Here is a 25,420-nt window from a genome sequence, read left to right as displayed (position 1 = left end):
AATCATATTTGGAGAGGAAGCATTCTCATAATCTGCATGAAGGACATGTTTATATATAAATTCTCACCTAGCTAGTACAAACATCTGTATTTTGGGAATTCCTGGTGCTTGTGATAACAAGGAGATGAGTTACTATAATTTATTAGGATTTAGGAGGAATTATTGGAATATGTACATATGTTTAACGAGTAAACTTCTAGACACAGCGTCTGTGAGAATTTGTTTGTATAAGTGGGCATACAGATAATTTTATTTCACTTAGAATTTGCATAAGTGGGCATATAGAGAATTTGTTTGCCTTGGATTATTTTATTTCACTTAGAATTTTATTTCACTTAGCTATATATAGCTTTTAATTTATTCTTAAATATTCAATTTATAGTTATATAGCATATAGTCATATACTTTAACTAATGATTATGTGTGTAGATGAATATTGAAGAACTTGTTGAAGATGCATTCGGCATTGACGACGATGTGGTCGAATTACATTCACTACAAGATGACTCTGTTTCTGTGGGGAGTGGGAGTAACAAAAAGGAAAAGAAGCGGAGGAAGACCTCAACTGTTTGGCAATTTTATGATGTTATTCCTAATGCTGATCCAAATGACCCGGAGGTATGGGAAAAATGCAAGACATGTGGTAATAAATACAAGGCTCAAAATTCATATGCAACTGAAAATTTGAGAAAACACATTCAACTTTCCGGGGGCGAGGGCAAACACTCGTGATGTTGGGCAAATGCTCTTAACTGGGAAAGCAAGATCTCTGTTAGTAAGTGACTCTAAATTTGATCTCAAAATATATAGAGAATTGTTGGTTGCTTTGATTATTAAGCATAATTTGTCTTTTTCATTTGTTGAATATGATGATGTAAGACAATTACATCAGTACTTGCGTGGTGATGTACCATCTATATCTAGAAATACTGCTAAGGCAAATTTGGTTAAGATGCATATGAGGGAGAAAGAAATGATTAACTCTATGTTGCATGCTTGTCCTGGGAGGATTTGTTTAACATCTGATATGCGGACTTCTTTGACAACTGATGGGTATATGTGCCTTACTGCACATTTTATTAACAAAGATTGGGTATTAACTAAAATGATGTTAAACTTTTCATTTATGCCCCCACCACATGATGGTGTTTCTTTGAAAGAAAAGATATATGATTTGCTACAAAAGTTGGGGATTGAGAACAAGATTTTCACTATAACATTAGACAATGTTTTTGCCAATGATCGTTGTGTTGACTTATTAAAGCAAACACTGAACATTAAGAAAGCCATTCTTTGTGAATGTGAGTTCTTTCATATGCGTTGTTGTGCCCATATTCTTAATTTAATTCTGCAAGATGGATTAAAAGAAATCGATGATGCTATCGAGGAGATTCGAGATAGCATGAAGTATGTTAAGAGATCACAAGGGCGAAAACAAAAATTTCTTCATGCGATAAATCAAATGTCATTGGACAGTCATAAGGGGTTAAAACAAGATGTGCCAACCAGATGGAATTCTACCTATCTTATGCTTGAGAGTGTTATTCACTATAGGAGTGCTTTTAGTTATTTGGTGATGACTGATTCAAACTATAAGCCGCATTGTCCTACTGCACTTGAGTAGGAAAATGTCGGTGATATCAGTAGTTTCTTATCTTGCTTTTACGAAGCTACATGTGTTTTTTCTAGTACTAAGTATCCCACTGCCAACTTATACTTTTCCGTAGTTGCCATGATTTATGTATCGTTGAAGGAAGACCTTGTGAGTGAAAATGAGCATAAGAGATTAATGGCAACTCAAATGATCTCTAAATTTGAGAAATATTGGTTAGAATTAAGTGCAGTGTTGGCCATAGCAGTTATATTAGATCCTCGTTACAAGCTTCATCTTGTAAATTATTACTATACTAAGATCTATGGAGTTATGGATTCTATACAGTTCGAGAATGTTTGTAGGAAAATAAAGGACCTTTTTATGGAGTATAGTGCTTCTTCTAATACTTCAAGTTCATGCTCCATAACTGTTCGGCGGTCCCAAGTACCTAGAGCAAAACTATCTTGGCAAAAGGTGAATAATATCATTAATTTCTTATCTTGTTAGTAACTTAGTATTTTTTATATATATACTCTTAATTATTTATGTTTATATTCTCTCTGTTTCATGTCGGACTATTTAGCATTTGCTGGAGATGATATTAATTTTCAAAAGAATCAATTGGACATTTATTTGGAGGAACCTAGGTCTGTGGATTTGGATGATACATTTGATATCCTTTCATTTTGGAAAGGAAATCAATTTCGCTATCCTGAAGTAGCTGCTATGTCTCGTGATGTTTTGAGTATTTATGTTTCTACTGTTGTTTCGGAATCCACTTTTAGCATTGGTGGATGTGTGGCTGATCAATATAGGAGCTCACTCAAGCCTGATATTGTTGAGGCATTAGTTTGCACTAGAGATTGGTTATATAGAGATGAAGGTAATATCGTAATATTAGTTATTTGCATATTTAATTTCTTCGTTTACTTGTATTATTTTTTACTACATTATAATAAAAGAACACTAATTTTTCTTATTTTTTGATATAGAACTCGCACAAATGAAGTTGGACTTGGATGGCAAAGAAGATGATGTTTTGAAAATTTCCTGTGACATTCCAAATTCATCTGGAGCACAACATATTAATATTTCTTAAAATGATCATATTTGTATTTTGTAGTGTTTTATAATTCATATCTTTGGACTTTGATTACATGGGTGGATCATGGATGCCTTCATGGATCCTTCAAGACTTCAAGTGAAGTGGCATAATAGCCATTGGCCCATGGGAACCTAATTTGCATTTTGTAATGAATTATGAATCTAATGTTAATGTAGTTTTTAGTTTTGTTTCTTTTTTTTTTCTTTATTATTTTGTTTTTGTTAGCTTTTTTTTTTTTATTGTCTTTTTCTTTATTGCTATGATGGAAATGTTGACACATTTTACCCCTCAATCTCATTCATATTTTGATCATTTTGAAATAGAAATTTTAGTTTTGTCCCTACTTAGACTTTATGCTTTATGAGGTATCGATGACTATAAATGTATGAAGGGGACAATGTGATAGCAGAGCATGTCTTAAAGAGTGATTTGTTTAATTTTAAACATTAAGGACTGTTTTGATAAAAGGTTAAATCTTAGGGAATAGGGACCTCTTCAATATTTTTCCTATTTTTTCTGGCAAGAATTGGAGGCATTCTTGATCATCTGTTATGATTGTAATGGGTCATCAATGTATACTTGTGGTATCACATATTTTAATTTTAATTTTATCCCACCTAGTGCTTAAGGTGTGCAACAATCTTCTGCATCATTTTATACACGTTGCGGGCACTTTAGCTTTCTCATTAATATTCTTGTGGAAGCTTCTTCATTTGTATGAAAACTGATCTAGAAGAAGAAAAACAGTGCAGATATCATGCAATTTTGATTTTTGATTTTTGATTTTTGATTTTTTTTTTTTTTTTTTTTTTAATTTTATAGTTTAGGGTAATCGGATCGTGTCTACCCGATTAGACCCGGTTATTTTAAACGGGTAAAACGGGTCGTGTTGGGTTACCCCGACTATTTTTGTGTCATAATCGTGTCAGATCCGATAAACGGGTCGTGTTTGTGTATAGGCTAATCGTGTAATGGGCACCCGCGAGTCATAATCAGGTTGTGTCAGGTATCCATTTCGCCACCCCTATGATGGTAATTGAAGTCTTTTTTTCCTTGGTTATTCAACTCCAAAAAATGTCGCCGGCCCATGTTTCATTTCTTGCCTATATTTTTTATTTGTATAAAATTTCAATTTGTTTGTATAATTAATAGTATTTATGTAAATTATTTACCGTTGTTTGTTTTATATGACAAGAAGATTGATAGTTTCACGTGCATTTTTATAACACTTCAATTTTCTATATATATATATATAAACTCTGGAAAAATATAAAAAAAAAACCCCTCAAATTATCAGTTGTGTGTACTATAATCTTTAATATTCAAAAGGTACTAAAGTAACTCCCAAACTACCAAAAAGTATCAAAAAAGCTACTTATTTTTTTTTTTTTATATTCCTATAATACTCATATTCTTTCAACAGATAAAATAATAAAATAATTGTACAAAAAATCAAACAATTTTTAAAAAATACAAAAAAACCAATGGGCGAATAAATATAAAAAAAAAAATGGAATAAATAAATATTTAGGCCAACTACGGTGACTATTCATGATATTAAAGTAAAATCGAAGGTACGGTTTTTGAGATATTAAAAAAAAAAACAATTTAGTCCTTAGAGTCAAATTTTGTTAAAAATTTGTTTTTATTTGCCCATTGATTTTAGTTTAACACGACATAAAGCAATTTGTAATTTAGGTTAACTATAATGACTAATTAATTATTTCTTCCAATATATATATATATATATATATATATATATATATATATATATATTCGCCCATTGGGTTTTTTTTTTTTTTTTTTTGTATTTTTCACTGATTTTTTTTTGTATTTTTTTGATTTTTTTACAATTATTTTATTATTTTATTTGTTAAAAGAATAGAGGTATTATAGGAATTTTAAAAAATAATTGGTCTTTTTTATACATTTTGATAGTTTAAGAGACTACTTTAGTATTTTTTGAATATTAAAAAGCTATACTGCAAACAATTGGTAGTTTGTGGAACTTTTTCCCAAAAACTCCATATTACATGGGGTTGCCTTTTTTTCGGCCCAACAATTACAAATACCAAAATTAATAGTATTAAAATCCCGTCCATTATGGACCGACCAAGCTAGCTAGACCTTAATTATTAAAAGGTGATGATCAGGATCAGTTAACCACCCTGCAATTCCCTCTAATCTCCCCGTCAGTCCCGGTGAGCGGGGTAATTTTGCTCATCTTCAGCATCGCAGCAGCAAAGTCAAAAGCAAAAGCTGCAACGTTATTACTATAGGTCCTAACCAGAGCATCCTGGGAGCCTGCATTGAAAAGCTCTTGGTCCGAATGAAGAAGCCCGCGTTTACCCACAAGGTCCCTGTAGTAGCTGTTGTCGAACCGGTTGGAAGTCTGCGAGTCAAGCGGGGCCAAATTATCGTCACCGCCGGAAGCCGGACAGCTGGCCCTTCGGGTGGTGGCAAAGTTTGGGTCAATGTTGGTTTCGTTGTATATGTGGGTCCGGAATGTGGTGCATCGGGCTAGGCCTATCGTGTGCCCACCGGAGAGCGCGGTCATGTCGCGGGCATTTAGCCCTTTGGCCGCGAACTTGGAGATGAGGGTTCCAAGGTCCGCAAACGGAGACGGAAGTTGGTCGTTGGCTGCGCTCTGGCTAGCTGTCCTGGCGTCTCTCCGCCCCAATGGCACCGTCCACGAGGGTCCTCCCAGCTAAAAGTAAAATGCAAATTAAAATAAATATATTAATTAATTTGTTATTGAATATTATAATTAAACACCCTGATTTTATGGCCCGTTTGAATTTTCGATTTCAAGAAGTATGATTTTAAAATGTGTAATTTTTAAAAATACAGTTAAATTTGGCCTTTAAAATTATAGTTTAACTTTTCAAATTCTGTGTCCTTATTTACGATTTGAAAATACAGATTTTCTACAATTTCAAATCGCAATTTTTTAAAAATGTAATCTCAAATATTTAATTTTTTGTAATTTTTGTTTATAAAATCGCAATACTAAACACACACTTCTATTAAAAAAATAAATAGCTCACATTTATAAAAACGTTCATGAGTATTAAGTGTTACTGGGCTTTATAAATAATTTTAAGAAAATTTCAACAAATTAACTGATTCTTTTAAAATAATATAACACAGATGTGACTGAATAAGAAGGAGAATTAATTAAGTGGGTAGTAATTATACCAAGACGACTCCATCTCTTGCTGCAAGTGCTAAAATGTCGGCACAAGAAACAGTAGCATTGCAGGCAGCTTCGACACGAGTTTTAATGGTGTCGATAACTTCGAAACCCCGAGCTGAATTTCTATTGGGGAAAGCATTCTTTTCGCCTGTGAAGGAGGGCGTGTCATCCAGTAGAAGTGATGCATCGCAGCCCTGCAGAATGAGAATATATATTAATTTCCTCGTTAATATATGCATGTATGTATAATTTATAAATAAGAAAGGAAGCCATGAAATGAATGGGATTTGTCCGTACGTTAACAAAGCAGTCATGGAAGAACAAGCGAAGAATAGAGGCACCAAGACGTGGCTCCCTAATCACAGCTTGCCTCATGGCGTCTCGCACGATGATTTGAAGTCTAGGGCAACGGGCTCCATAGAAGTTGGGAGAAAGTTGTGCATTGGCGCCCAAGCCGCAGCCTAAAACAGAGAGGGCACAAAAGATTGTAACAAACAAGTGAGTGTCCATGGTGATGGAAGTGATCGATATTATTGATATAGCTTTGGTCGAGGTTTCCTCTATTTATACACAAACTCAGAAGTGCATGGAGATTGGAAAGATTGTTTGCATGTGAAAGAGTTTCAAACTTTGCTGCTCAAACGCGGCTTTGGTAGCTTGCTTGATTGGAATCATCACCTTCTAATTAAACGTGAAGGAAGAAAGTCTTCCACCGATCGATGGGTACAAGTCTTCACATTTTAATTAATATGCATGCAAAAATACACATCAAGGTGGAGCGAGGGAGAAGACTTTGTGAACCATCGATCCTCCAATCTATCTACCTTTCATTTTCCCCACTAATTAGGCCTTCCATTCTTGTCTATATATTTATATATTTTTTTTAATTTAATTAATCATTGCAAGACATAATAGTGAAAAGAGGGGTCCCGCTGAAATTTGGATTGCACATGCAGTATGGTTACTCATCACCATTTGAAATGAATAGCAAGTTAAAAAAAGCTTATTATATTCTTTTCCTCTTTAACCGTTGTTGATCTTTTCTTGGGTAAGTTTGCTAGCTAAGAGCTTGACGTTTTCATAGCTTTCTTTTTTTTCCCTATCAGCTGGACGCCTATTCTCGTGATGTATTCACGGGGAGAAAGACTTTCATTTCTTCGGGATTCTTTGGAAAAGGGGGAAAAAAACAAAAATTAAAGAAATGCTTTGTTAGAATAGTTTTCTTCATGGTGAATGTGCGTTCTTCAGATCTTCAATACGTTGTCGTCGTCGTGCTCTCCAAATCGCTACAACTGACGGCTCAAACCACACTCACCAGAGAGACATAAGTATTGGACAAGGTCAAACAACAAGCCGTCAAAAGGCTTTGACTAAATTCCGGTTACTCAAGTACCTTAGCTAAGGAAATTGGGCGTAACTGTTGGGCATAAATTCATACTGCGACCTACCAAATTCTGGGCCCAATGACCAAAAATAAGCTCACAAAGATATTAATTAATAAGTAAGGGCTATTAATTAATAAGAAGATATATTATAATTAGGATAATGTTGGAATGAAAAAGTCCTACTCAAAATCTAAAAAAAAATAGGAGCTTAAATCTAACTCAACCATAGACTCGCAACACAACTCAAAAAAGAAGAGTTAGTTCAAGTCTACTTCAACTACTCAAATCTATAAATAGACCCCTACCATAAGGTACAAAAACATCTTCTCATACCTTTTAAATATTCTCTTTCAGAGCTCAATTAGTATTAGAGACTCCGAAGAAATCACATCCATTGTGTTGAAAACCGTTTTAACACGATTGAATAATAATAATATTAAATAATTAAATACATTTATTTATTCTTTCTATGAAGTTAAAGTTGGGAAATATTAGTTGGTTTAATTTGTAGAAGCGGAAAGTCATAGACACAATGATAACTTGTAGGAGTTGTGATGATGAGGTTGGATAAGGCTAGAAGGAGGGTTCTTCTTTCCCTCTTTCTTGTGCTGAGTTGGATGGATGAGGTGTCGGTCCTAATTGATATGACTACAACAGTTGTCGTTGTTTTATCCACATATATGTATGTAAGTATAGATATAGTAGATACCAAGACTTTTTAAGTACCTCCATTTTACTCCGCGTGAACTTTAAAAATGATGAGTCTTCCACCAATGCATAAGAGACAAAGTGCTTTAATGCATTTAGTCTTTTGGGTAATGAATTTTGGCCAACTTCTGCTCCATAATGATATTAAATGATACCAGCACTTGAAACTCAACAAGTACCATTGGTCTAGTGGTAGAATAGTACCCTGCCGCCACGGTAGAGACCCAGGTTCGATTCCCGGATGGTGCATTCTTTCTGAGCTGTGAAGAACTTTGCGTTGGATGTGATGATTAGGGTCTATCACCCACTGGTCTGACTATTTAGACGAAATATAATGCATCTGAGCTCATTTTTTTTATCCTGTCAGATAATTTTTTAATTTTAATTTTTATCCCGTCAGAGTGAATTTGAGGTGTCGTTCTCAAAAATTGTTCAATTAGTTGGAGACCACGCCTTATAAAATAGAGGTCATTACTTTGAATTTCAAGTCCCCTCTTATACACATAAAAATTAAAAAAATAAAAAAAAAATCTGAGGTGTCGCGTAAGCGTTTACCAGCACATGGAACCTCCACCATCACTATGAATAACTAATAATTATGATGTGACTATTAGAATAATGGATAAAATTTAGAGAAAATTGATTTTATTCTTTTAAGTATTTATACACTATTTTGATTTATGAGAAATTTCACAAAATTTATCTAAACTTTCATGTGTTTTGAAAGTGCTTATGAAATTTAAAAACTTCTCAATTAAGGGTATAAAGCTTTTAATTTCTTTAAATTATCTAATTCTGTTATAATTTTTTCATCAAATCTTTGTCAAAGTTCCTAAAATACCTATTTTTTATTATAAGAAAATAAATAAAAAAATTGTAAAGATTCAAGTGTTTAATTTTTTTTTTTCATATATAAAAAAATCTTTGCAACGTCTTCGTAATTTGATTTTTAATTAAAACCACAGGAATATTTTGAGCATTTTGACAAAAATTAATGAAAATTTTTAACTGAATGTGGTAATTGAAAGAAATTGAAAGTTTTTAAACTTCAAGGGTAGTGTCAAAACGACTAAAAGCTAAGGAGAGTTTTCTAAAATTTCTCCTTCAATTTATTCTCTGAATACTCAATTTCAATAATTAAATTCTTAATTTTTTTTTTCTTCGAGCATACACATAACGTGTCAAAATGATAGTCACGACATTAATTAATTGGTCTAACGTGAGACATCATTGATTAATTAAACGATAGTTTCACAAATATTCAATTTGAAATCAAAGACAAACTTAAAATTTAAAATTAAAATGAGTAGAAAACTTATGAAAATGAACATTGGTCTCAAATAGGACCACCAATAACGTGCTACAATCAAGTTTGTTTAGTGTAGGTGGTGAGTAGGAAGGCATAATGCGGACAATATTAATATGTAATTGTAGGATATACAATAAGTCAAATGTTTAAAAGGGGGGGGGAATGAGTCAAAGAGTCAAAAACCATGAGCTATTTATTATTACGAGTGGTTTTTCGAGGTTTCTCAACCCCACCTCCCCCTTTTGCTTCGTTTACTTCAACTTTGGCTTTAAATGGGCGGTGCCGACTGCATTTTTGTTCTCAAATTCTTAATTAGTCATCATCTTTAATTTTTAAATAAATAAAAAAATCCACATATTTTTTATTTATTTTTTATGTTTTCAAGAAATAGCTCAATTAGTTGAGACCACACATAATGAAGTAGATGTCACTAGTTCGAATCCCTCTTCTTATACGAACATGTAAAAAAAAAAAAAAAAAAATACACATCTTAAGAATTAAGACAAGGGCTTGGAAGACTATTGACCATGTCTTTTTCAAAATTTGTTAATTTATCTTTATATTTTAGAAATACTTTTGGACTTTGGCACAACCTATATATATATATATTCTCAAATTTTTTTCCTCAAAAATTGGGTTTCAAGTGAAAAAAATGTTAAGCTTAGATACAAATTTTATAAAATGATGTGACACAATATGATTAGGTTTCTCAAAATTTGAATTTATCTTCTTCAAATTATGTTGTGTCATATCATTTTGTAAAAGTTTTCTTTTTAAAACTTTTTGTAAGCCTAGCATTCCATTTTCAAGTGATATATCACTATTTTATGAGATAGTGACATTTTCCAAAATAATAGATCTTATTCATGATGACATATTATTTGTGAACAAACTTTTTGATAAAAAACAAAACAAAAAAAAAAATTGGTAAGCATAACACTTCTCTATATATATTAGTTACTAGTTGTTTAGAGTTTAGATCGACACTTCACAAAGAACTACTAAAATTCTTATAGGCTTTGAGGAAAAGATATTTATGTTTGAGAAATGCTACATGAACTTTTAAGTGCTCACTTCCTGATGTAAGATTAAAAATCACTATTGAATCTAAAATCGGAGAACGATTCATCCAGAATCCAATAGTATTTCAATGCCACGTTAGGAAATGCACACTTGGAAGTGCATTTAACATTTAACTTGAGGGAAATGCTACACGAGCCGCACACTCCCATCCGCTTACTCTCTTTTTGCAAATGCTAAGGTAAGGGAAATGCAAAGCATCTATTGGTTACCCACTATCGTTTTTGGTCCATGGGTTATGAAGTAATCTACAAAATTTAGGGAAACAAGTCCGAGAAAGCTTGAAGGAGGGGTTTTTTTTTTTTTTTTTTTCTTCATACTAAGAGATGGTCAAAATTACAAGGCTTTATCTACTCTATTGTCCTGGATATGGTTCAAATGTCAAACAATATGAATAGATAAGACACGAGCACAGGGTAACCCCACCATCAGTCATCACCATCATCATTGTAACAATGTATGTGGGTAGCCTTTGCATTCCACAACTAGTCTAGCATTTGATGGAACATTCACAAGGTAGAAGCCTATAGATGAAGAAGGGTTTGCTGGAGAAAAAATTTGAAGAGTAGATTCTTTAACAGGTGCAGCCTCCAAGTTCAAAGCGGGTTGTCTCAATCATCGAATTTCTCAATACAAGCACTATACCTAACATTACAGCAAACCACCAACTTACTTTTATTTATAAATGGGCATGTAAATCTAAGTCAGTTTGGGAAGCACATGGAGATTGTTTATATTAATTAGGGTTTTTAGCTAGTTTCATAAACTTGCTTCACTAAAATCATGTGCTGTGGGTGTTGGAGACTTAACATGGAAACTAGAGCAGCTGCCGACCCTTGATGTTGGCCTGTGAGTTTTCATCAGTGGAACCAGTGATTGCACAACATCAGCCATCAGTGGTCTGTAATCTGCCTCTGGTTGCACACACATTGTAGCAATTGCTGCTACCTGAATAACCTCCTTCATTGAGTACTGACCCTCCAGAGCAGGATCCATAATCTCTACAACCTTGTCTCTGTCCGTCAGCCGGGGCAAAGCCTTTGCAAAAATCACATACAAAGGGATACTTGTAAATTGGGGACAATTTCAATAATGATATATTAAAACAAAGAATAATGGAGAGAAAAGAAAAGAAAAAATTCTAGGAAGAGATGGCTAATCATCTCAACTTCAAATTCTGCTTATGGAGTATAGAATTAACTGAAGAGGATAGCTAGAAACCCACCCAAGATACAAGTACACCTTCCCCAGGAGGTCTCTTCATATCAACTGGAACTCTGCCTGTGAGCAACTCCAAAAGGACAACCCCATAACTATACACATCTGATTTTGTTGTCAGATGCCCTGTTAAGGCATACCTGAATAATAAATGAAACCGATATTTAAAACTTGAAATAAATTACACTTTTTATATGATGTCAATATTTGAAGTACAAGAGAAATTGCATAGAAATAAGAACAGTATGAACATAAAATTTCCCATGTTTATTATCATTGCAGATAGGAGATTACTGGTTCTTACTCAGGGGCAACATATCCTTGGGTGCCCAACACTCTGGTTGAAACATGTCCACCAGCTTTTTCAGATCCAAGCTTGGCCAATCCAAAATCAGAAACTTTGGCATGAAAATTTTTGTCTAATAGGATGTTGCTGCTCTTAAAATCTCTATGAATTACTGGGGGACTGACTTGTTCATGTAGATATTCTAAACCCTTTGCAGCTTCAAGAGCTATTCTTAATCGAGTTTCCCAGTCCAATTTTAAGGAGAGCACCTTAGTACCTGCATATTTAATTAACGAGTGAAATCCAAGAGAAAAACCACAAGATTGCCACGCACTCTAGCATTAAAGCAGTAAACATCACAATGACCAGGAGAACCACAAGTATGCACAGCAGATGCAATGCCAAGTATATCATAATAATATCATTCCTCAAAAGTTCTGCATCTAAATACAAGTCTTAATAAGAAAACTTCTGTTATCTTCTCATGTACTTGGAGTAGAAGAAAACCTCCACTAATTGATCAAACACGTTTGTCATATACTATCTAAAAGAACAGAAAAGAACCTCACGAGTAGCAGTAACAATATCATAGCATATTGTGCATGACAAACAGACAGATTCAAAAAGCCACGCTTCCATGTTCTGGCTTAACAACTTGCATCCTGATCAAACGTGTAAACACACGACTACCGACAATGACATGTCATACAATTCAAGAGAACTAATTAGCAAGTCAAAAGAGTAGAAGTCTAGCCTGAGGAGTTCAGGAATTTAAAATGTCTAGACTCATACACAATATAAATAGGGCATTCCCCTTTCATTTCTTTGGTTCTTTTTTTTCTTAAATATCATTACTATGTCTTCTTGATTAATGCAAGCGACAAAGACAAGTAGAGCAAAATTCAAGAGACATGCCTCTTATAATGTTAAGTTCCTGAGATCTCAAGTGAAAAGTTGCTAATGAAATTCCAGCCATGTGATGTGAATTACAGAGGGTTGGCATTCTCTTCCCATTTTGGATTTGAATGTCTCAACCCATGAAAATGGACCAAGAGTCTATTTGGGATTGCGTTAATGAGCTTAAAAATTACTTTTAGTATCTAAAATGTTGTGCCAACCAAAAAAGCTGGTCTGTTTGATAAAAAACTCCAAAAGTATTTCTTTAACTTTTTTACTCTTTAGAAGAAACCAAAGGTACATTTGGGAAAAGCTTAAAAATGAAGTTTTTTTTTCTAAAAAACTCTTTTTGACTTTAAAAGTTCTATTTTCCAACGAAATCTCAAACATGCTCTAAGACTTCACCATCCAATATATAAATGTTGAAACTATCAAGATGTTAAAAGAAATTAGTACTTACTGCTGACGGGATACAAATGTTCCTGCAGACCACCATTTACCATGAATTCGTACACCAGCAATTTGTGATTATTATCTGAGCAATACCCAAGCAATGCCAACAAATAAGGAGAACGCAGCCGGCCTAGCAATTCCACCTATGGAAGAATAGAATCATAAAAAAAATAATAACCAATTCAATGCAAACCCCAGATTGAAAAGCCAAAAGAACTCATCGTGCTCCAATTGATTACTGAGAATTCAAATGAATAAAAACCAAAATTTAAATGGAAAAAGTAGCAAAACTTAAATCTTCGACATCCAGCCTCCTCTTCCCTTTGTTACTTCAGGAACCAAACAAAGCCAAAGAGAGCAAAATGTATAACAAGATCAAACCTCTACTTTAAATTCCTCTTCTCCTTGCTTTCCTGCCTGATCCATCAACTTGATAGCAACTTTCCTCCCATCACTGAGCACCCCTCGGTACACCAACCCGAACCCACCATGCCCAACCACATTTGACTTGCTAAAACCACTGGTTGCGGAATGTAGCTGTTTGAAAGCGAACACCTGAAGTCCATTCTCAGCCACAAGTTGCAGATTAACATTGTCCTCATGATCAGCCCCTTCAAGGAGAAACAAATCAACCACAAGTTATCAAGTAACCCACCATCAATTTGCTGATAAGAACTACAAAAAGAAAAGAGATTAGAAATTAAATGATTGAACTCGGACTAGTAATTATTTCAGACTAGAGAAATGTTGTTTAAGACCCTAACTTCTATTATATTTGTTGGTGAATGGACCCTATGGAGTGGCAGACCCCCCAAGCGAATGAAAGTACATTGGAGTGATATACTTTATACCTCCTCATCAATAAACTACTATCATCATCGCCCATAGGCGTAGACAATCTAATCAAACCACATATATTGCCACATCTTGTGTGATTGATCTTGTCTATTGATCTTTCTCTCTTTTTCATTTTCTTTGTTTGTGTGTTCATCACGGGGATTGCTGATTTTGGTGCTTTCCCACCAAGAAAAACTAATTGGCTTGGTTTAGGACCAAGAGTACAGTTTTTGGAAACTTGTTATGTGCCTAGTGGGAAGCTGCGGGGATAAGTTCCTCCAGAGAATTCAAGGCAACTCAAAATAATTAGCTCAAGTTATTTTTTAGGACTAGGACTGAATGTCTTAGAGATAATAAGTTATCTTTTTTTTTTTGATAACGTAGGAGAACTTTACTCAAATTAATTGCACGTTGCAAACGCATACTGTACAACAATCCTCACCGTTAATCAAACTCCTACGGGTAACTGACCCCACCCGCCAGAACCAGTTACCAGGTAATCCAGGAGCTTTCAACCTTGACGGGCTAAGCAGTTTATCCTCATGCCCAAGAGGTAGAGATAATAAGTTATCATTAATGATAACATTAGAATTAGTTTATTCCGGTTAGTCTTTTATTTTCACTATGCATTGTAAGTTCTTTTGAAAGACATTGAGTTAAATGGAGAGATATTGATGAATTAATTTTTATCAAACGCTTACGTTTGTTGGGAAGCTTAGGGTTCTTCAAACAACCTTAAAGTAATAAGGCCTAGGATTCTTCGAATTATCCTATAGATTTGTCACATGAGCACGTAACAAATAGTATCAATGCCATGTTTGTTAGAGTCACGTTTTGAACGTCTGGAGTATGAAATGGGCTCATTGATCTTGGGTTAAGAGCAGTTGATTATGGATTCTCACTATAATTTCTTGGCTGGATCAACTTATTGCAGAGCATAGTGGTAAGTTTGGAGAAAAAATTGAATTTCTAGCAGGCAAGATCAATACCATTTTGATGAATGATGACGACAACGGTGGTGAAAATGAGAAAGAGGAGGATAATGGAAATGGCAAGCCTATGGAAATGGTGATTGGAATAGAGGTGGTGGTAAGAGTGGTTCTCTTCCAGCAAACCAGATTCAAGTACTTTGGATGGATGAAACTGAGTTGACTGAGAATGTTAATGATGTAACAATTCTTGATCGCAGATTCTTACATGGGGATTTTGTTGCTGCTACTTCGGATCCAACTGGGCAAGTAGGTCTTGTGGTGGATGTGAATATCTCTGTTGATTTGGTAGCCCATAAAAGATCTATTGTGAAAGATGTTTCATCCTAAAACTTGAAATGCATAAGGGATTTCACTTGGGTGACTATGTGGTCCTTAGATACATAAATTCTGACCCGGAAGAAAGTGGAAAGAATTCTAGAAAAAACTCAGCGTTGTCAATTCCCTTATCCAGGAGTAAGAGAAAAAAAAAAAGCATCGGTATACTAATGTGGAAAAATTCAAGATGCAATTTTTCACCCTTGAGGACAACGGTTTTTTTTAGGGAGGAATATTATGTGCCTAGTGGGAAGCTATGGGGATAAGTCTCTACAAAGAATTTGAAGGCAACTCAATGTAGTTAGCTCAAGTTATTTTGTAGGAGTAGGATTGAATGTGTTAGAGATAACAAGGTATTATTATTGATGACGTTAGAAGTGGTTTATTTGGCCTTTTATTTCCACTATGCATACAAGTTCTTTTTAAGGATACCAAGTTAAATGGTGAAATATTGATGAGTTAGTTTTTATCAAGCATTTATGCCTAAGATTCCTCAAATTATCCTATAGATCTGTTACGTGGATACATAGCAAAACCTAAGAGAATAAAGCATATAATTCATGTATAGTTTCTTTTCCTCGCTCTCGATTATGAATTCTTGAAGCCATAACCAAATCCAATTTGATGATGTTGAAATCTACACAAACAATTCCATGCCGAGGAAAACTTGAAATCACTGATAAACTTCCTTAGAGGCCTCCCATGGTGAGCTGGCACGAGATACCTTTGATGCTTAAGTCAGTTGATAGCTTTGTCAAAATCCTTCTCAAGGAGGAGTTCTTGCATAAGTGTGTGTTCACTTGAATGAATGAGTGAAAAACTTACCTCTTTTGATCCAATTTCTGTTTGGTCAAAGATAGGATCTAGTTTGGTTCTTTTGTAGCCATGGAAGGCAGATCTAGGCCTCGGCTAGTCAACACCTGCAATGGGCCGCCCAAATCAAGCCTAAAGAGGTAAAATCCCAATGTATCAGTTTCTCCCCATTCTTGCAGTTGATCAGAGTCATTGGTCGATAGCCAAGAAATGAAAGTTGTTAGTTCTTGTGTTGGTTTAATTCAATTCCAAAATGCAGAGGCTACTGTTCACGGCTCAAACACTGATATAGAATGCTCAGAATCTAATCTCTACCGTTCATAATGTAGATTCATGTGTTATGAACGTCCCTGCAAAATTTCAGCTCAATCGGACCACAAACGCGCATCGATCGGAGCTGTTAATCAAGACTGGACAGGCCGGGTCCGGACATGCCTTCTCCGTGTCCGGACCGCAATTCCAGAAACCTTATTTTTACTCCGCAAGGCCGTGTACGGACAACCCATTAACCTGTCCGGACACCCCATACCTATTATGCCCAAAAACGTGTTTTTAGTGGGCCTAGGTCTAGGGTTTGATGTACTGATATATATACATCATTATTGAAGAGAGAGACACGAATTTTCACCTCTAGAGAGTTCGTGTGAGGCTGTGCTTGAGTGATTATTTTGTTGTGAGCCAAATTGATTCCTCTTAGAAGATTTTTGTTAGTTTTGATTGTGTGCTTAATTGACTTAATTGAAGTTTATCGGAAGAGTCTGATAAAGGAGAATCACATTGAAGAAGATTGTGAGCAAGGAGACAAGTTGGAGGCTTGTCGATCTTACAAAGTCAAAGTCTTGCAAAGGGTTGTAAGTGTTCCTAGTGTTTTTAATCTCTAGATAATCTTTTGATAGTGATTTCCTGGGTTTGGCTGCCTTGGAGAGGTTTTACTTTTAGAACGTTTTTTAAAAGGTTTCCTCTTCGTCACCAAAATCTTTGTGTGTGATTGTTTATATTTTGGTGATTGTTTGCTTTGATAAATATCCGTTAATTCTGCATAAAATTGTGATATTTATCTGTTTAGAGTTTTTCAAAAGTATTTTAATTGTAGCGGCTCCAAATTGGGATTAAAGGCGTCGTCTTAAATGCGAAGGACATTCAATGGATGTCAGGGCCAATGAGTTACACGCATGCACACATGCTTCCCTTCCAAGAAATGTGGGAAAATATAGGTGGCGGTTACTTTTAAAATTGGGAGCTGTTGGGCTAATACCCTGACACCTTTTTAAGGTCGTGCAAAGAGGCCTTTCTATTTCTTCTTTTTCACGCTTCTCGTTCTCTTTGTCTTCCTCTTTTCACTCTCTCTGGGTTTCTCTTTGCTTTACCTTTCCTTTCCTTTTTTTTTTTTTCTAGAATTTTGAAAGATGGCTCGCAAGACTTGTGCTCCTACCGCCACGAACCTTGTTCCTCCTCACTTGGTCGTGTTCGAGGGAGAGCATTGGCGTTCCCTCTTTAGGGAGGACGATTTGAGGGACTTCCATTCGAATAACTCTATGGCGTTGCATGCTCCCTGCAAGGACGAAGGAGTGGTTGTTTTTGTCGGCTCTAACAAAGTATGCTTCCACCTAGAAACCCTGAATGCTAGGTGGAGGTTCCCAATCCCTATAGCAATACGAGCCATCTTGGCCCATCTGCACTTGACTCTGCTAAGATTTTGTGGAACTAGAGGATTCTCCTAGCCTATGTAGTTTTGTGGCTGATGATCCTCAAGGGCCGCCCCAACATGACAGTCTGAGATTTTCTCTATTGTTATTGGCCGAACCCACAGGAGGTAGAGTCTAGGGCTTTCACTCGTGCAAGGCCAAGAGGAACTTGGTTGACTTGTCGAACCACATTAGCAAGAAGAGGCGGTTCGAAAATATTCTCTTCATTTCCGGTGACAGCTAAGAGTTATGAGAGTGGAACGAAAGCTTGTCAGTGAAATAGTAAAAATCAATTGCCAATGGGGTATTTCTGACGCGGACATGGCAACTAAGCCTGAATTGAACGATGAAGAGTTTCAGAGGGTGGAAAGACTAATGGAATGGTCAATGTCCTAGGCCATTCATAACAAGAGGAATAACCACAGGCTTTACAACGCAGTGGTGAATTTGATTCACGTCGAGGAGTACTTGGTGTACCTTGAGACTTCCAAAGGCCAAAAAGGCGATGGAGCCTCCAGCTAAGAAAGCGCTTCTCCGCGAGATCGTGGTTTTGAGGTCTATGGGGCCTTACAACAGCACTACTCAAAAGTTTCGAGATTTGGCTAGGCAACATCAGCTATTGCCGAGGGGAATGCTTGAGGGTGATTTGCGTTCGAAAAAGAATGCTCGATCCGACCAAAGGGTGACTTAGCTAGACAAGAGCCAACTAGTGGACTGTAGCTATTCCTTACGAATATTTGGGGAGAAGGCTGGCCAAAAGGTTCGTGATGTACTGAAGCTCGAGGTGCTTACTAGGGCTCAAAGGGGTGCCTCTTCCCCCACAACATGTGCAATGATTCCCGTCTTAAGGCTCCTTGCCCCCACACCCATTTCTTTTGTTCCTTTTGAAGGTGTGTTCTCTGCCCCTCTTGGTTTCGAGTTATTGCTGGCAAGGAACAAAGGGAGGGACCATCTGAGGCCTAGGTCTCTAAGCAAGCAAGCAAATCTCACCTAATCAAACAAATCTCACCTAGCGCAATAGCAAACTAGAAGAACAGGCTTTGAGGGATCTTGGTCCCTGTAGGAGTGCTCTAGAAGAGGAGCATTTGCGTGTGAGCACTTGAAGCGCTCGCCAGGAGGCCAAGCATAGATTTACCTAACTCCGGAAGAGGATGGAGTTCAATATCGGTTGGGCCTATGTGCCTAGTGATGTAGAGGCGCTCTAGACTCAGTTGAGGCAAGAGAGAGAAAAGGCCGAGTTTGCAACCAAACCAAGTGAGCATAATGCCAGGTTTGCTAAGTCCTTATAGGGGGATTTGACAAAGAGGGAGAAGGAGCTCAAGTTGGTCGTTACAAAGTCCGACAAGCAAAATAGACTACGAGTCGGCACGGGCAGATCTGAAAACCTCTAATTAACAATTGGAAAAGTTGAAAGTAGAGGTATGTGTCTCTCAGAACTCGGCTGAAGCTTGGAAGGGAGTACTCTGCAATGGCTGACACCAACTTAGGGGCCAAATGCATAGAGGCGGATGAGTTGGAAAAGGAGCTCAAGGCCGAGAGCCCTTGGTCTATTGAGCTAGAAAATGAGTTGAAAGACAATGGGGAGGCCAACGCCAAGCTCCAGGGGGAGCTCATCACTGAAGTAGAGAAGCATTCCTTCTGCAAAGAGGAGTCAGCTGTTCTGCGTCGTGATTTGGAAGGGACCCATGCCGAGCTGCGAGGCATGATGAACAATAATGAGGCCTATCTGGTCAATGCAGTGGTGGCCTTGGAGGACCTCATGATAGAGTGGGGTTAGTCTTCAGCCTTACGATTGCCGCTGGACCAAGTGAAGCTCATCATAGATTCTGCTTGGGCAGTGGGGTGAGTTTAGGGTGCTAAGGTTTTGAAAGAGGCTCGCACTAGCAAAGCAACCCAGCATCGAATTGTCGGGGTATGTGTCTCGGCTATTCAGCCATGATTCTGAGGTCATTTATCAGCTAGATGTGCTGGAGAGAGACTACTGGCACGACATTCTTCCTTTGGATGATGAAGCTTCTCCCAAGGAGGAAGAAGTCAGAGAGGTAGCTCTTTCTCCAAAAAAGATTGAAGTAGAAAAGAATCTATAGAATTCTTAGGATTAGTTTTAAATCAAACAAGTTTAAAATTACAAGAGAGTATAATCTCTAAGGTAAGAGAATTCCCTGAAAAAATAGAAGACAAAAAACAATTACAAAGTTTTGTAGGAATTCTTAATTATGGAAGAAATTTCATAAAAAATCTTTCTAAGAAAGAAACCCCTCTTTTTGAAAAATTGAAAAAGGATAAAGAATTCATTTGGACTAAGAAAGATTCAGACTTAATAAAACAAATAAAAAATGATTTAGAAGATTATCTTCATCATCATCAGAAACAAACAAAGTTGTTTCATAATTAAAATAAGTTAAGAGGTTTTCATATTCAAGATAAGTTGTTCTTATCTTTTCTATGATTTCATTTCGTTCTTGGACAGAAAGTTGAGGATCTTTATAAAGTTGTCTCCAATAATCCAAATGGCTTGGTGAAACTCCTTCCGAGGGAGTAGGTGCTGCCAAACCAGAGGACACCTCTTTACAGCATTCTTGTCAGCTTGCAAGGGTATTCTTTGTCCTGGGACCTTGCTGCCGATGTTAGAGACATGTGTCAACTTGCATTCCTGAAGGAGGGTGAGGTTACCCCCATTCCTGAAGTTTTTCTTCGACTTTTTTTTTCCTCTTAATTTTATCAGTATTCAACAACTGAAAATTGAAACAGTAATTTCCCACAATGTTCTCAGAAACCAAAATTTCAAATGATGATCTTTTTTTTTCTTCTACAGTTTCCTAAGCAACCAAAACAACACAGAGACAGACATTGGCCACTTGAATGCCAGAAAATGCAAGAAAGTTTTTCGACACTAATTTCTCCAAATGTTGGGGCACATGTTCTCAGCAACCATACGGAGGGTAAAGAAAAAGGAAAATGGGAAGCAGCAAAAGAACTCAAACATGCTCGAATTAAAAAAAAAAACAAAAAACAAAAAACCAACATTCTGTTTGGATACCGAGAAAATGTTAGAACATTTTCCAAAAGAAAAAAAGTAATTTGTTGTGCTCAGCTGGTAAATAACAGAGGAAGTTAAATAGGAAAAAAGGGTAGTGAATAGAAATGAGAATGTGGCTCACTTTGGAGGCGCTTGGAGACCTTGTTGCGAATGTAGCAGTAGTAGCTGAAGGCCACGAGCAAGGAGGACACGGCCACCGAAGCCACTACCACTATCAGCACCAGCACTATGCGCTCTTTCCTTCTGTACTCTTCATCTGCCTCCATTTCCCAATGTCTCTGTCACACCATAACAACAACACTAACCCTAACAAAAACGACTCATACAGAGAGAGAGAGAGAGAGAGTGAGTGAGAGGGGCGGAAGAGGCAGATTTTTGAAGCTTAGGATTTAGGAAATATTTCATATTTGTCTCTTTCTTTATTATTTTTTGGTTTTTTTATTATTTTTCATTTTTTCCTTTGTTTTCTGGCGCGGAGAATAATCATGGTGGGGACTGGGTAGTGGGATTTTCCAGTGGAGTACACTACCCCTGATGTAAGTATTTCTGTTGCGCTTTTGTAATTACTTGTTGGAGGGCACGTGCGCTTTTGTAAGTATTTCTGCCTTGGATTCGGCTTACTTAAGCAGATAATGTAGTTTAATCAATAGTTAAGATTAAATTTTTTTAAATGTCTCTTTATTTTCTTGCTCTTATTCAAAGTTTTTAAAAGTAAGTCAATTTTAAGATTCAATCTTTACTGTTGATTAAACTACAACATACATGCTGTTATTAATTGATTATCATATTTATTCGCTTTTGTCCCCAAGAGATAGCTTAATCGGCTGGATATTAGTCTCATGAAGCGGAGGTCACTAGTTCGAATCTCCCTCCCCTCTTATGTGAAGATGTAAAAAAAAAAAAAAAAAAAAAAAAAATCAGAGGCTTTTTCTCTTTTAATATCGTTTCTTACTATAAAAAATTTGGCTTGAATGAGCATTATTTGTCTCTTTTATCCACTTTTTATTAAGAACTTATTTAATTTAGATATCAAATTCATCTATATCTTTTTTTTTTTTTGGTATAAATCATGAGTTTAACTCTAATTATGACATTAGGATATTTTAATTTTAAGCTGCAGAATCAAAGTTTTTTACTAGCGTTTTAAAGAATCTTCATTAAAATTTTCTTCATTTTCTTTGTTTATGTTATGTATCTTTGTGATACTTGACATAATTAATTATTGTATAAGCACATATTTAATTTTTGAGAAAATTTCACAAAATCATCATGACCTTTCACTCATTTTGACACTACTCCTAAAGTTTAAACGCTTTCAAATAAGAATATCAAACTTTTAATTTCTTTTAATTACTTCATTCCATTAGGATTTTTCGTTAAATCCGGTCAAAAATTTGCAAAAATGTTTATTTATATATAAACATAAATAAACACCTAAAATAGGAGTATTTTTGGACTTTTTGACAAGATTTAACGGAAAATCTTAATGAAATTAGGTAATTAATAGAAATTGAAAGTTCGATACTTTTAATTGAAAGTTTTTGAACTTTGAAGAGGTAACTTCAAAATGTGTGAAAATTTAAGGGGTTTTATGAAGTTTCCCTTAATTTTTTTTTAGAGATGTAAACTAAGACCATTGTATTAAAAGAGTGAGTAGAATTGATGTACCAAAAAAAAAAAAAAAAAGAGTTTATCTAAATGGCACACACATGCATGTTACTACAAAAGAGAGAATAAGTTTTTGTTTTTAATTTTCTTTCATAGAAAGACAAATGCACTGTAGAGTAAAAATGTATTTGTTTATTTCCTTTTATGCCATTGCTTGATACCAAAAGTTGTTTTAAAAAATATTGCTTTTCAATGTACTTGATAGTGTGATGCCCCAGGATTTCAAAACCCAAACAGAAATGCAGCCATTTGAAAAACAACTATTAACCACTCTCATAATGCAAACATTATTCATTTCATTTTAAGAAAACCTTTTCATTCAAAAAATATCTCAAAAAGCCAACTTTAGCTTCTGGCTGAACATTTGATGGGGGACCATCGAACGTTCGACCTTAACCCCTAGCATGAACATTTGACCAAGGACTACACTGAACATTACGTGTTTTTAAAAAATTCAAAAAATAATAATAATCTTGTATGTGTATAGGTGAGCTCACCTCTCAGTTATCCCATAAATGATTCAAACTGTTGATCTTTAATACTAAATTTAATCAATTGAATCTGGTGCCATCTGTGCATAAGATTTGATCTTGACTTTTTATTCTGATATGATATTTATTTTTTCATTCAATTGAGAATGTTGGATTAGTGAACTCATGGTGTCATGTGAAACCCCAAATAAATCTCACGCATGGGCGTGGTTTACAACTGTCGTCCATTTTCAAAATTCAACGACTGAAGTTTACTCAAAAAATAATAGACGGTTGAGACGGCATCTTGCATTACCGAGACACAACAAATGCTTGTCAGTCTCGTTTCCCGTGCATGTGTAAAGAAAGAGAAGGCATGAAATGCTCCTCCGCTTGCATGAGTTGGGGAATCTTGTGCCATGTATACACAAGATTTGATTTTAACAGTTTATTCTGATCTTTATTTTTTCATTTAATTGAGAACGTTGAATTAGTGAGCTCATGGTGTCATATGAAACACCAGATATGGGCATGATTTGCAACTGTCATCCACTTCAAAATCTAGCGGCTACGAATTAAGGAAAATTAATTGGACAGTTATGATCAATCTAAATAAGCGTGATTATTTATTATTATGTGTTTTATAAAAATTCAAAAAATAACAATAATTTTGTATGCACAATTACAAGTGAGCTCCCCTCTTAGTTATCCCACAATTGATTCAAACCGTTGATCTTTAATACAAGATTTAATCAATTGAATTACAACCGTTTATTTAACTCAACAAAGGTGCGTGCATAGTACCCTATAAAAATTCTAAAACATACGTTTTTAAGTTTATAGCATTATTGGCATTTATTTCGCAATAACTAATAGTTAAAAACTTAAACACTACTTAAAAACTTAAATACTACTTAATACAATTTTTTAAACTAGTACCATAGAATGTGATTTTTTTTTTTTTTTGAGTAAATCGTTTGAATTAATTAATCAATCAGAAGTTACAGACTGCTCTCATCGGATAATTTCCGATACAATCAGGGATTTCTCCCAACCACTCTCATTCTATTCCCATCTATGTCGCCAATTTAGCCATGTTATGGGTTGCACAATTGGCATTTCTTCTCACAAATTTACGTCCCCAGAAATAAATCTTCAAGCAAAGCTTGCACGTCTGCTATAATGTGTCCAAATCTGCTCCAGTTTTCCTCCCTTGAATTTATCGCATCTACCACACTCTTGGCATCTCCTTCCATACTGATGTTTTGCACTCCTAGTTTCATGTAAAAATCTTAAGGCGTGGACTGTTGCCAAGGCCTTCGCAGTTGTGGGATCAGCTCCTCCATGGCTAATGCTGCATTTGGCTGCCGTCACTCGTCCCGCACTATCCCGAACAACTACTCCCATGCCCAACTTTCCGCATTTGATATTGATGGCTGCATCCCAATTGGCCTTCAGTCTACCAACAGGGGGCACGATCCATTTCTCCACTTCCATGCTCCTTATAGTGTCCCGGTCATTATACTCCATGTCTGCCGCGTCTTTACACTCAATCATATTCTGTTTTACCTTCTGGACCTGGACCAGCCGGGTGGGGTGCAAGAATGTTCCCTCATGAAGCAATTCATTGCTCCTTAGCCAAAGTTGACATGAGATGCCCGCGAACAGCTTGCATTCCTCAACATTTTCATGTTGTATAACCTCCTAGATTAAATGAATGAAAGCAGGTCCCTTGAACAAACTCTTTTGAAATTTTTTGTAACTGACTCCCCATGCATCCATAGCGGAAGGACATTCCCATAAAATATGGAAAGGTGTCTCCACATCTAAACCGCACATCGGACATAAAGGGTCTTCCACAATTTTCCTCCGCATCAAATTCTCTCTAGTCGGTAGAGTATCGTGGCAAGCTCGCCAAAAGAAATTTTTTTCCACATTAGGGACATGCAATCTCCAAAGCCGGTGCCACACGTTGCTTTTATGCAGTCCCGAAGAGCATTCAGCTCGGTGTCAACACTCCACTTACTTAGCCAAATGGTACGCGCTCTTGACCTAGAAGAGCCCGTTTGCCGTACCCTGCCAAATCAACCGGTTCTCTTGGTTAGTGCTACTCAATGGGATGGATTGGATAGTTGTTGCTTCCTCCTCACTAAATAAATTTCCCATAATCTGCGCATTCCACACACCCAAATCCTTGTTGATTAGAATACTAACCTTGGCCTCGGCGTAGTTATGACTTGGAGGTGACTGAATTGTGAACCAATTAGAGATAGGCACCCACCGATCCCCCCAAATTCGGGCCTTCTCGCCATTGCCTATTCTCTAAAACAACCCCTCTTTTAGCAACTCCTTCGAGCTGAGAATACTTC

General features: G+C 36.0%; 2 protein-coding genes and 1 non-coding gene across 3 annotated transcripts; 1 reads left to right on the top strand and 2 right to left on the bottom strand.

Moving 5' to 3' along the window:
- Nucleotides 1-4,701: 4,701 nt before the first annotated feature.
- Nucleotides 4,702-6,611, bottom strand: LOC132181343 (peroxidase P7). The gene is made up of 3 exons (XM_059594523.2): nt 6,193-6,611; nt 5,898-6,089; nt 4,702-5,406 (listed from the first exon to the last, which is right to left on the bottom strand). The coding sequence occupies exons 1-3, from the start codon at nt 6,403-6,405 to the stop codon at nt 4,855-4,857; spliced, it is 957 nt and encodes a 318-aa protein (XP_059450506.2). The 5' UTR covers nt 6,406-6,611; the 3' UTR covers nt 4,702-4,854.
- Nucleotides 6,612-8,245: 1,634 nt separating this feature from the next.
- LOC132183520 (small nucleolar RNA snoR114) lies at nt 8,246-8,336 on the top strand. Its single transcript, XR_009440478.2, has one exon. It is a non-coding gene; the product is annotated as a small nucleolar RNA snoR114 (small nucleolar RNA).
- Nucleotides 8,337-10,788: 2,452 nt separating this feature from the next.
- Nucleotides 10,789-21,263, bottom strand: LOC132182724 (Protein kinase superfamily protein). The gene is made up of 6 exons (XM_059596048.2): nt 21,035-21,263; nt 13,613-13,842; nt 13,239-13,374; nt 11,900-12,158; nt 11,603-11,735; nt 10,789-11,415 (listed from the first exon to the last, which is right to left on the bottom strand). Exons 1-6 carry the CDS (start codon nt 21,177-21,179, stop codon nt 11,137-11,139), a joined length of 1,182 nt encoding a protein of 393 aa, XP_059452031.1. The 5' UTR covers nt 21,180-21,263; the 3' UTR covers nt 10,789-11,136.
- Nucleotides 21,264-25,420: the final 4,157 nt, after the last annotated feature.

This window comes from Corylus avellana, chromosome 5, assembly GCF_965113065.1.
Source record: "Corylus avellana chromosome 5, dhCorAvel1.hap1.2, whole genome shotgun sequence".
NCBI classification, from domain to species: Eukaryota; Viridiplantae; Streptophyta; class Magnoliopsida; order Fagales; family Betulaceae; genus Corylus; species Corylus avellana.
Note: the sequence above shows the minus strand (reverse complement) of the source record. Positions and strands in the feature narration are given on the sequence as shown.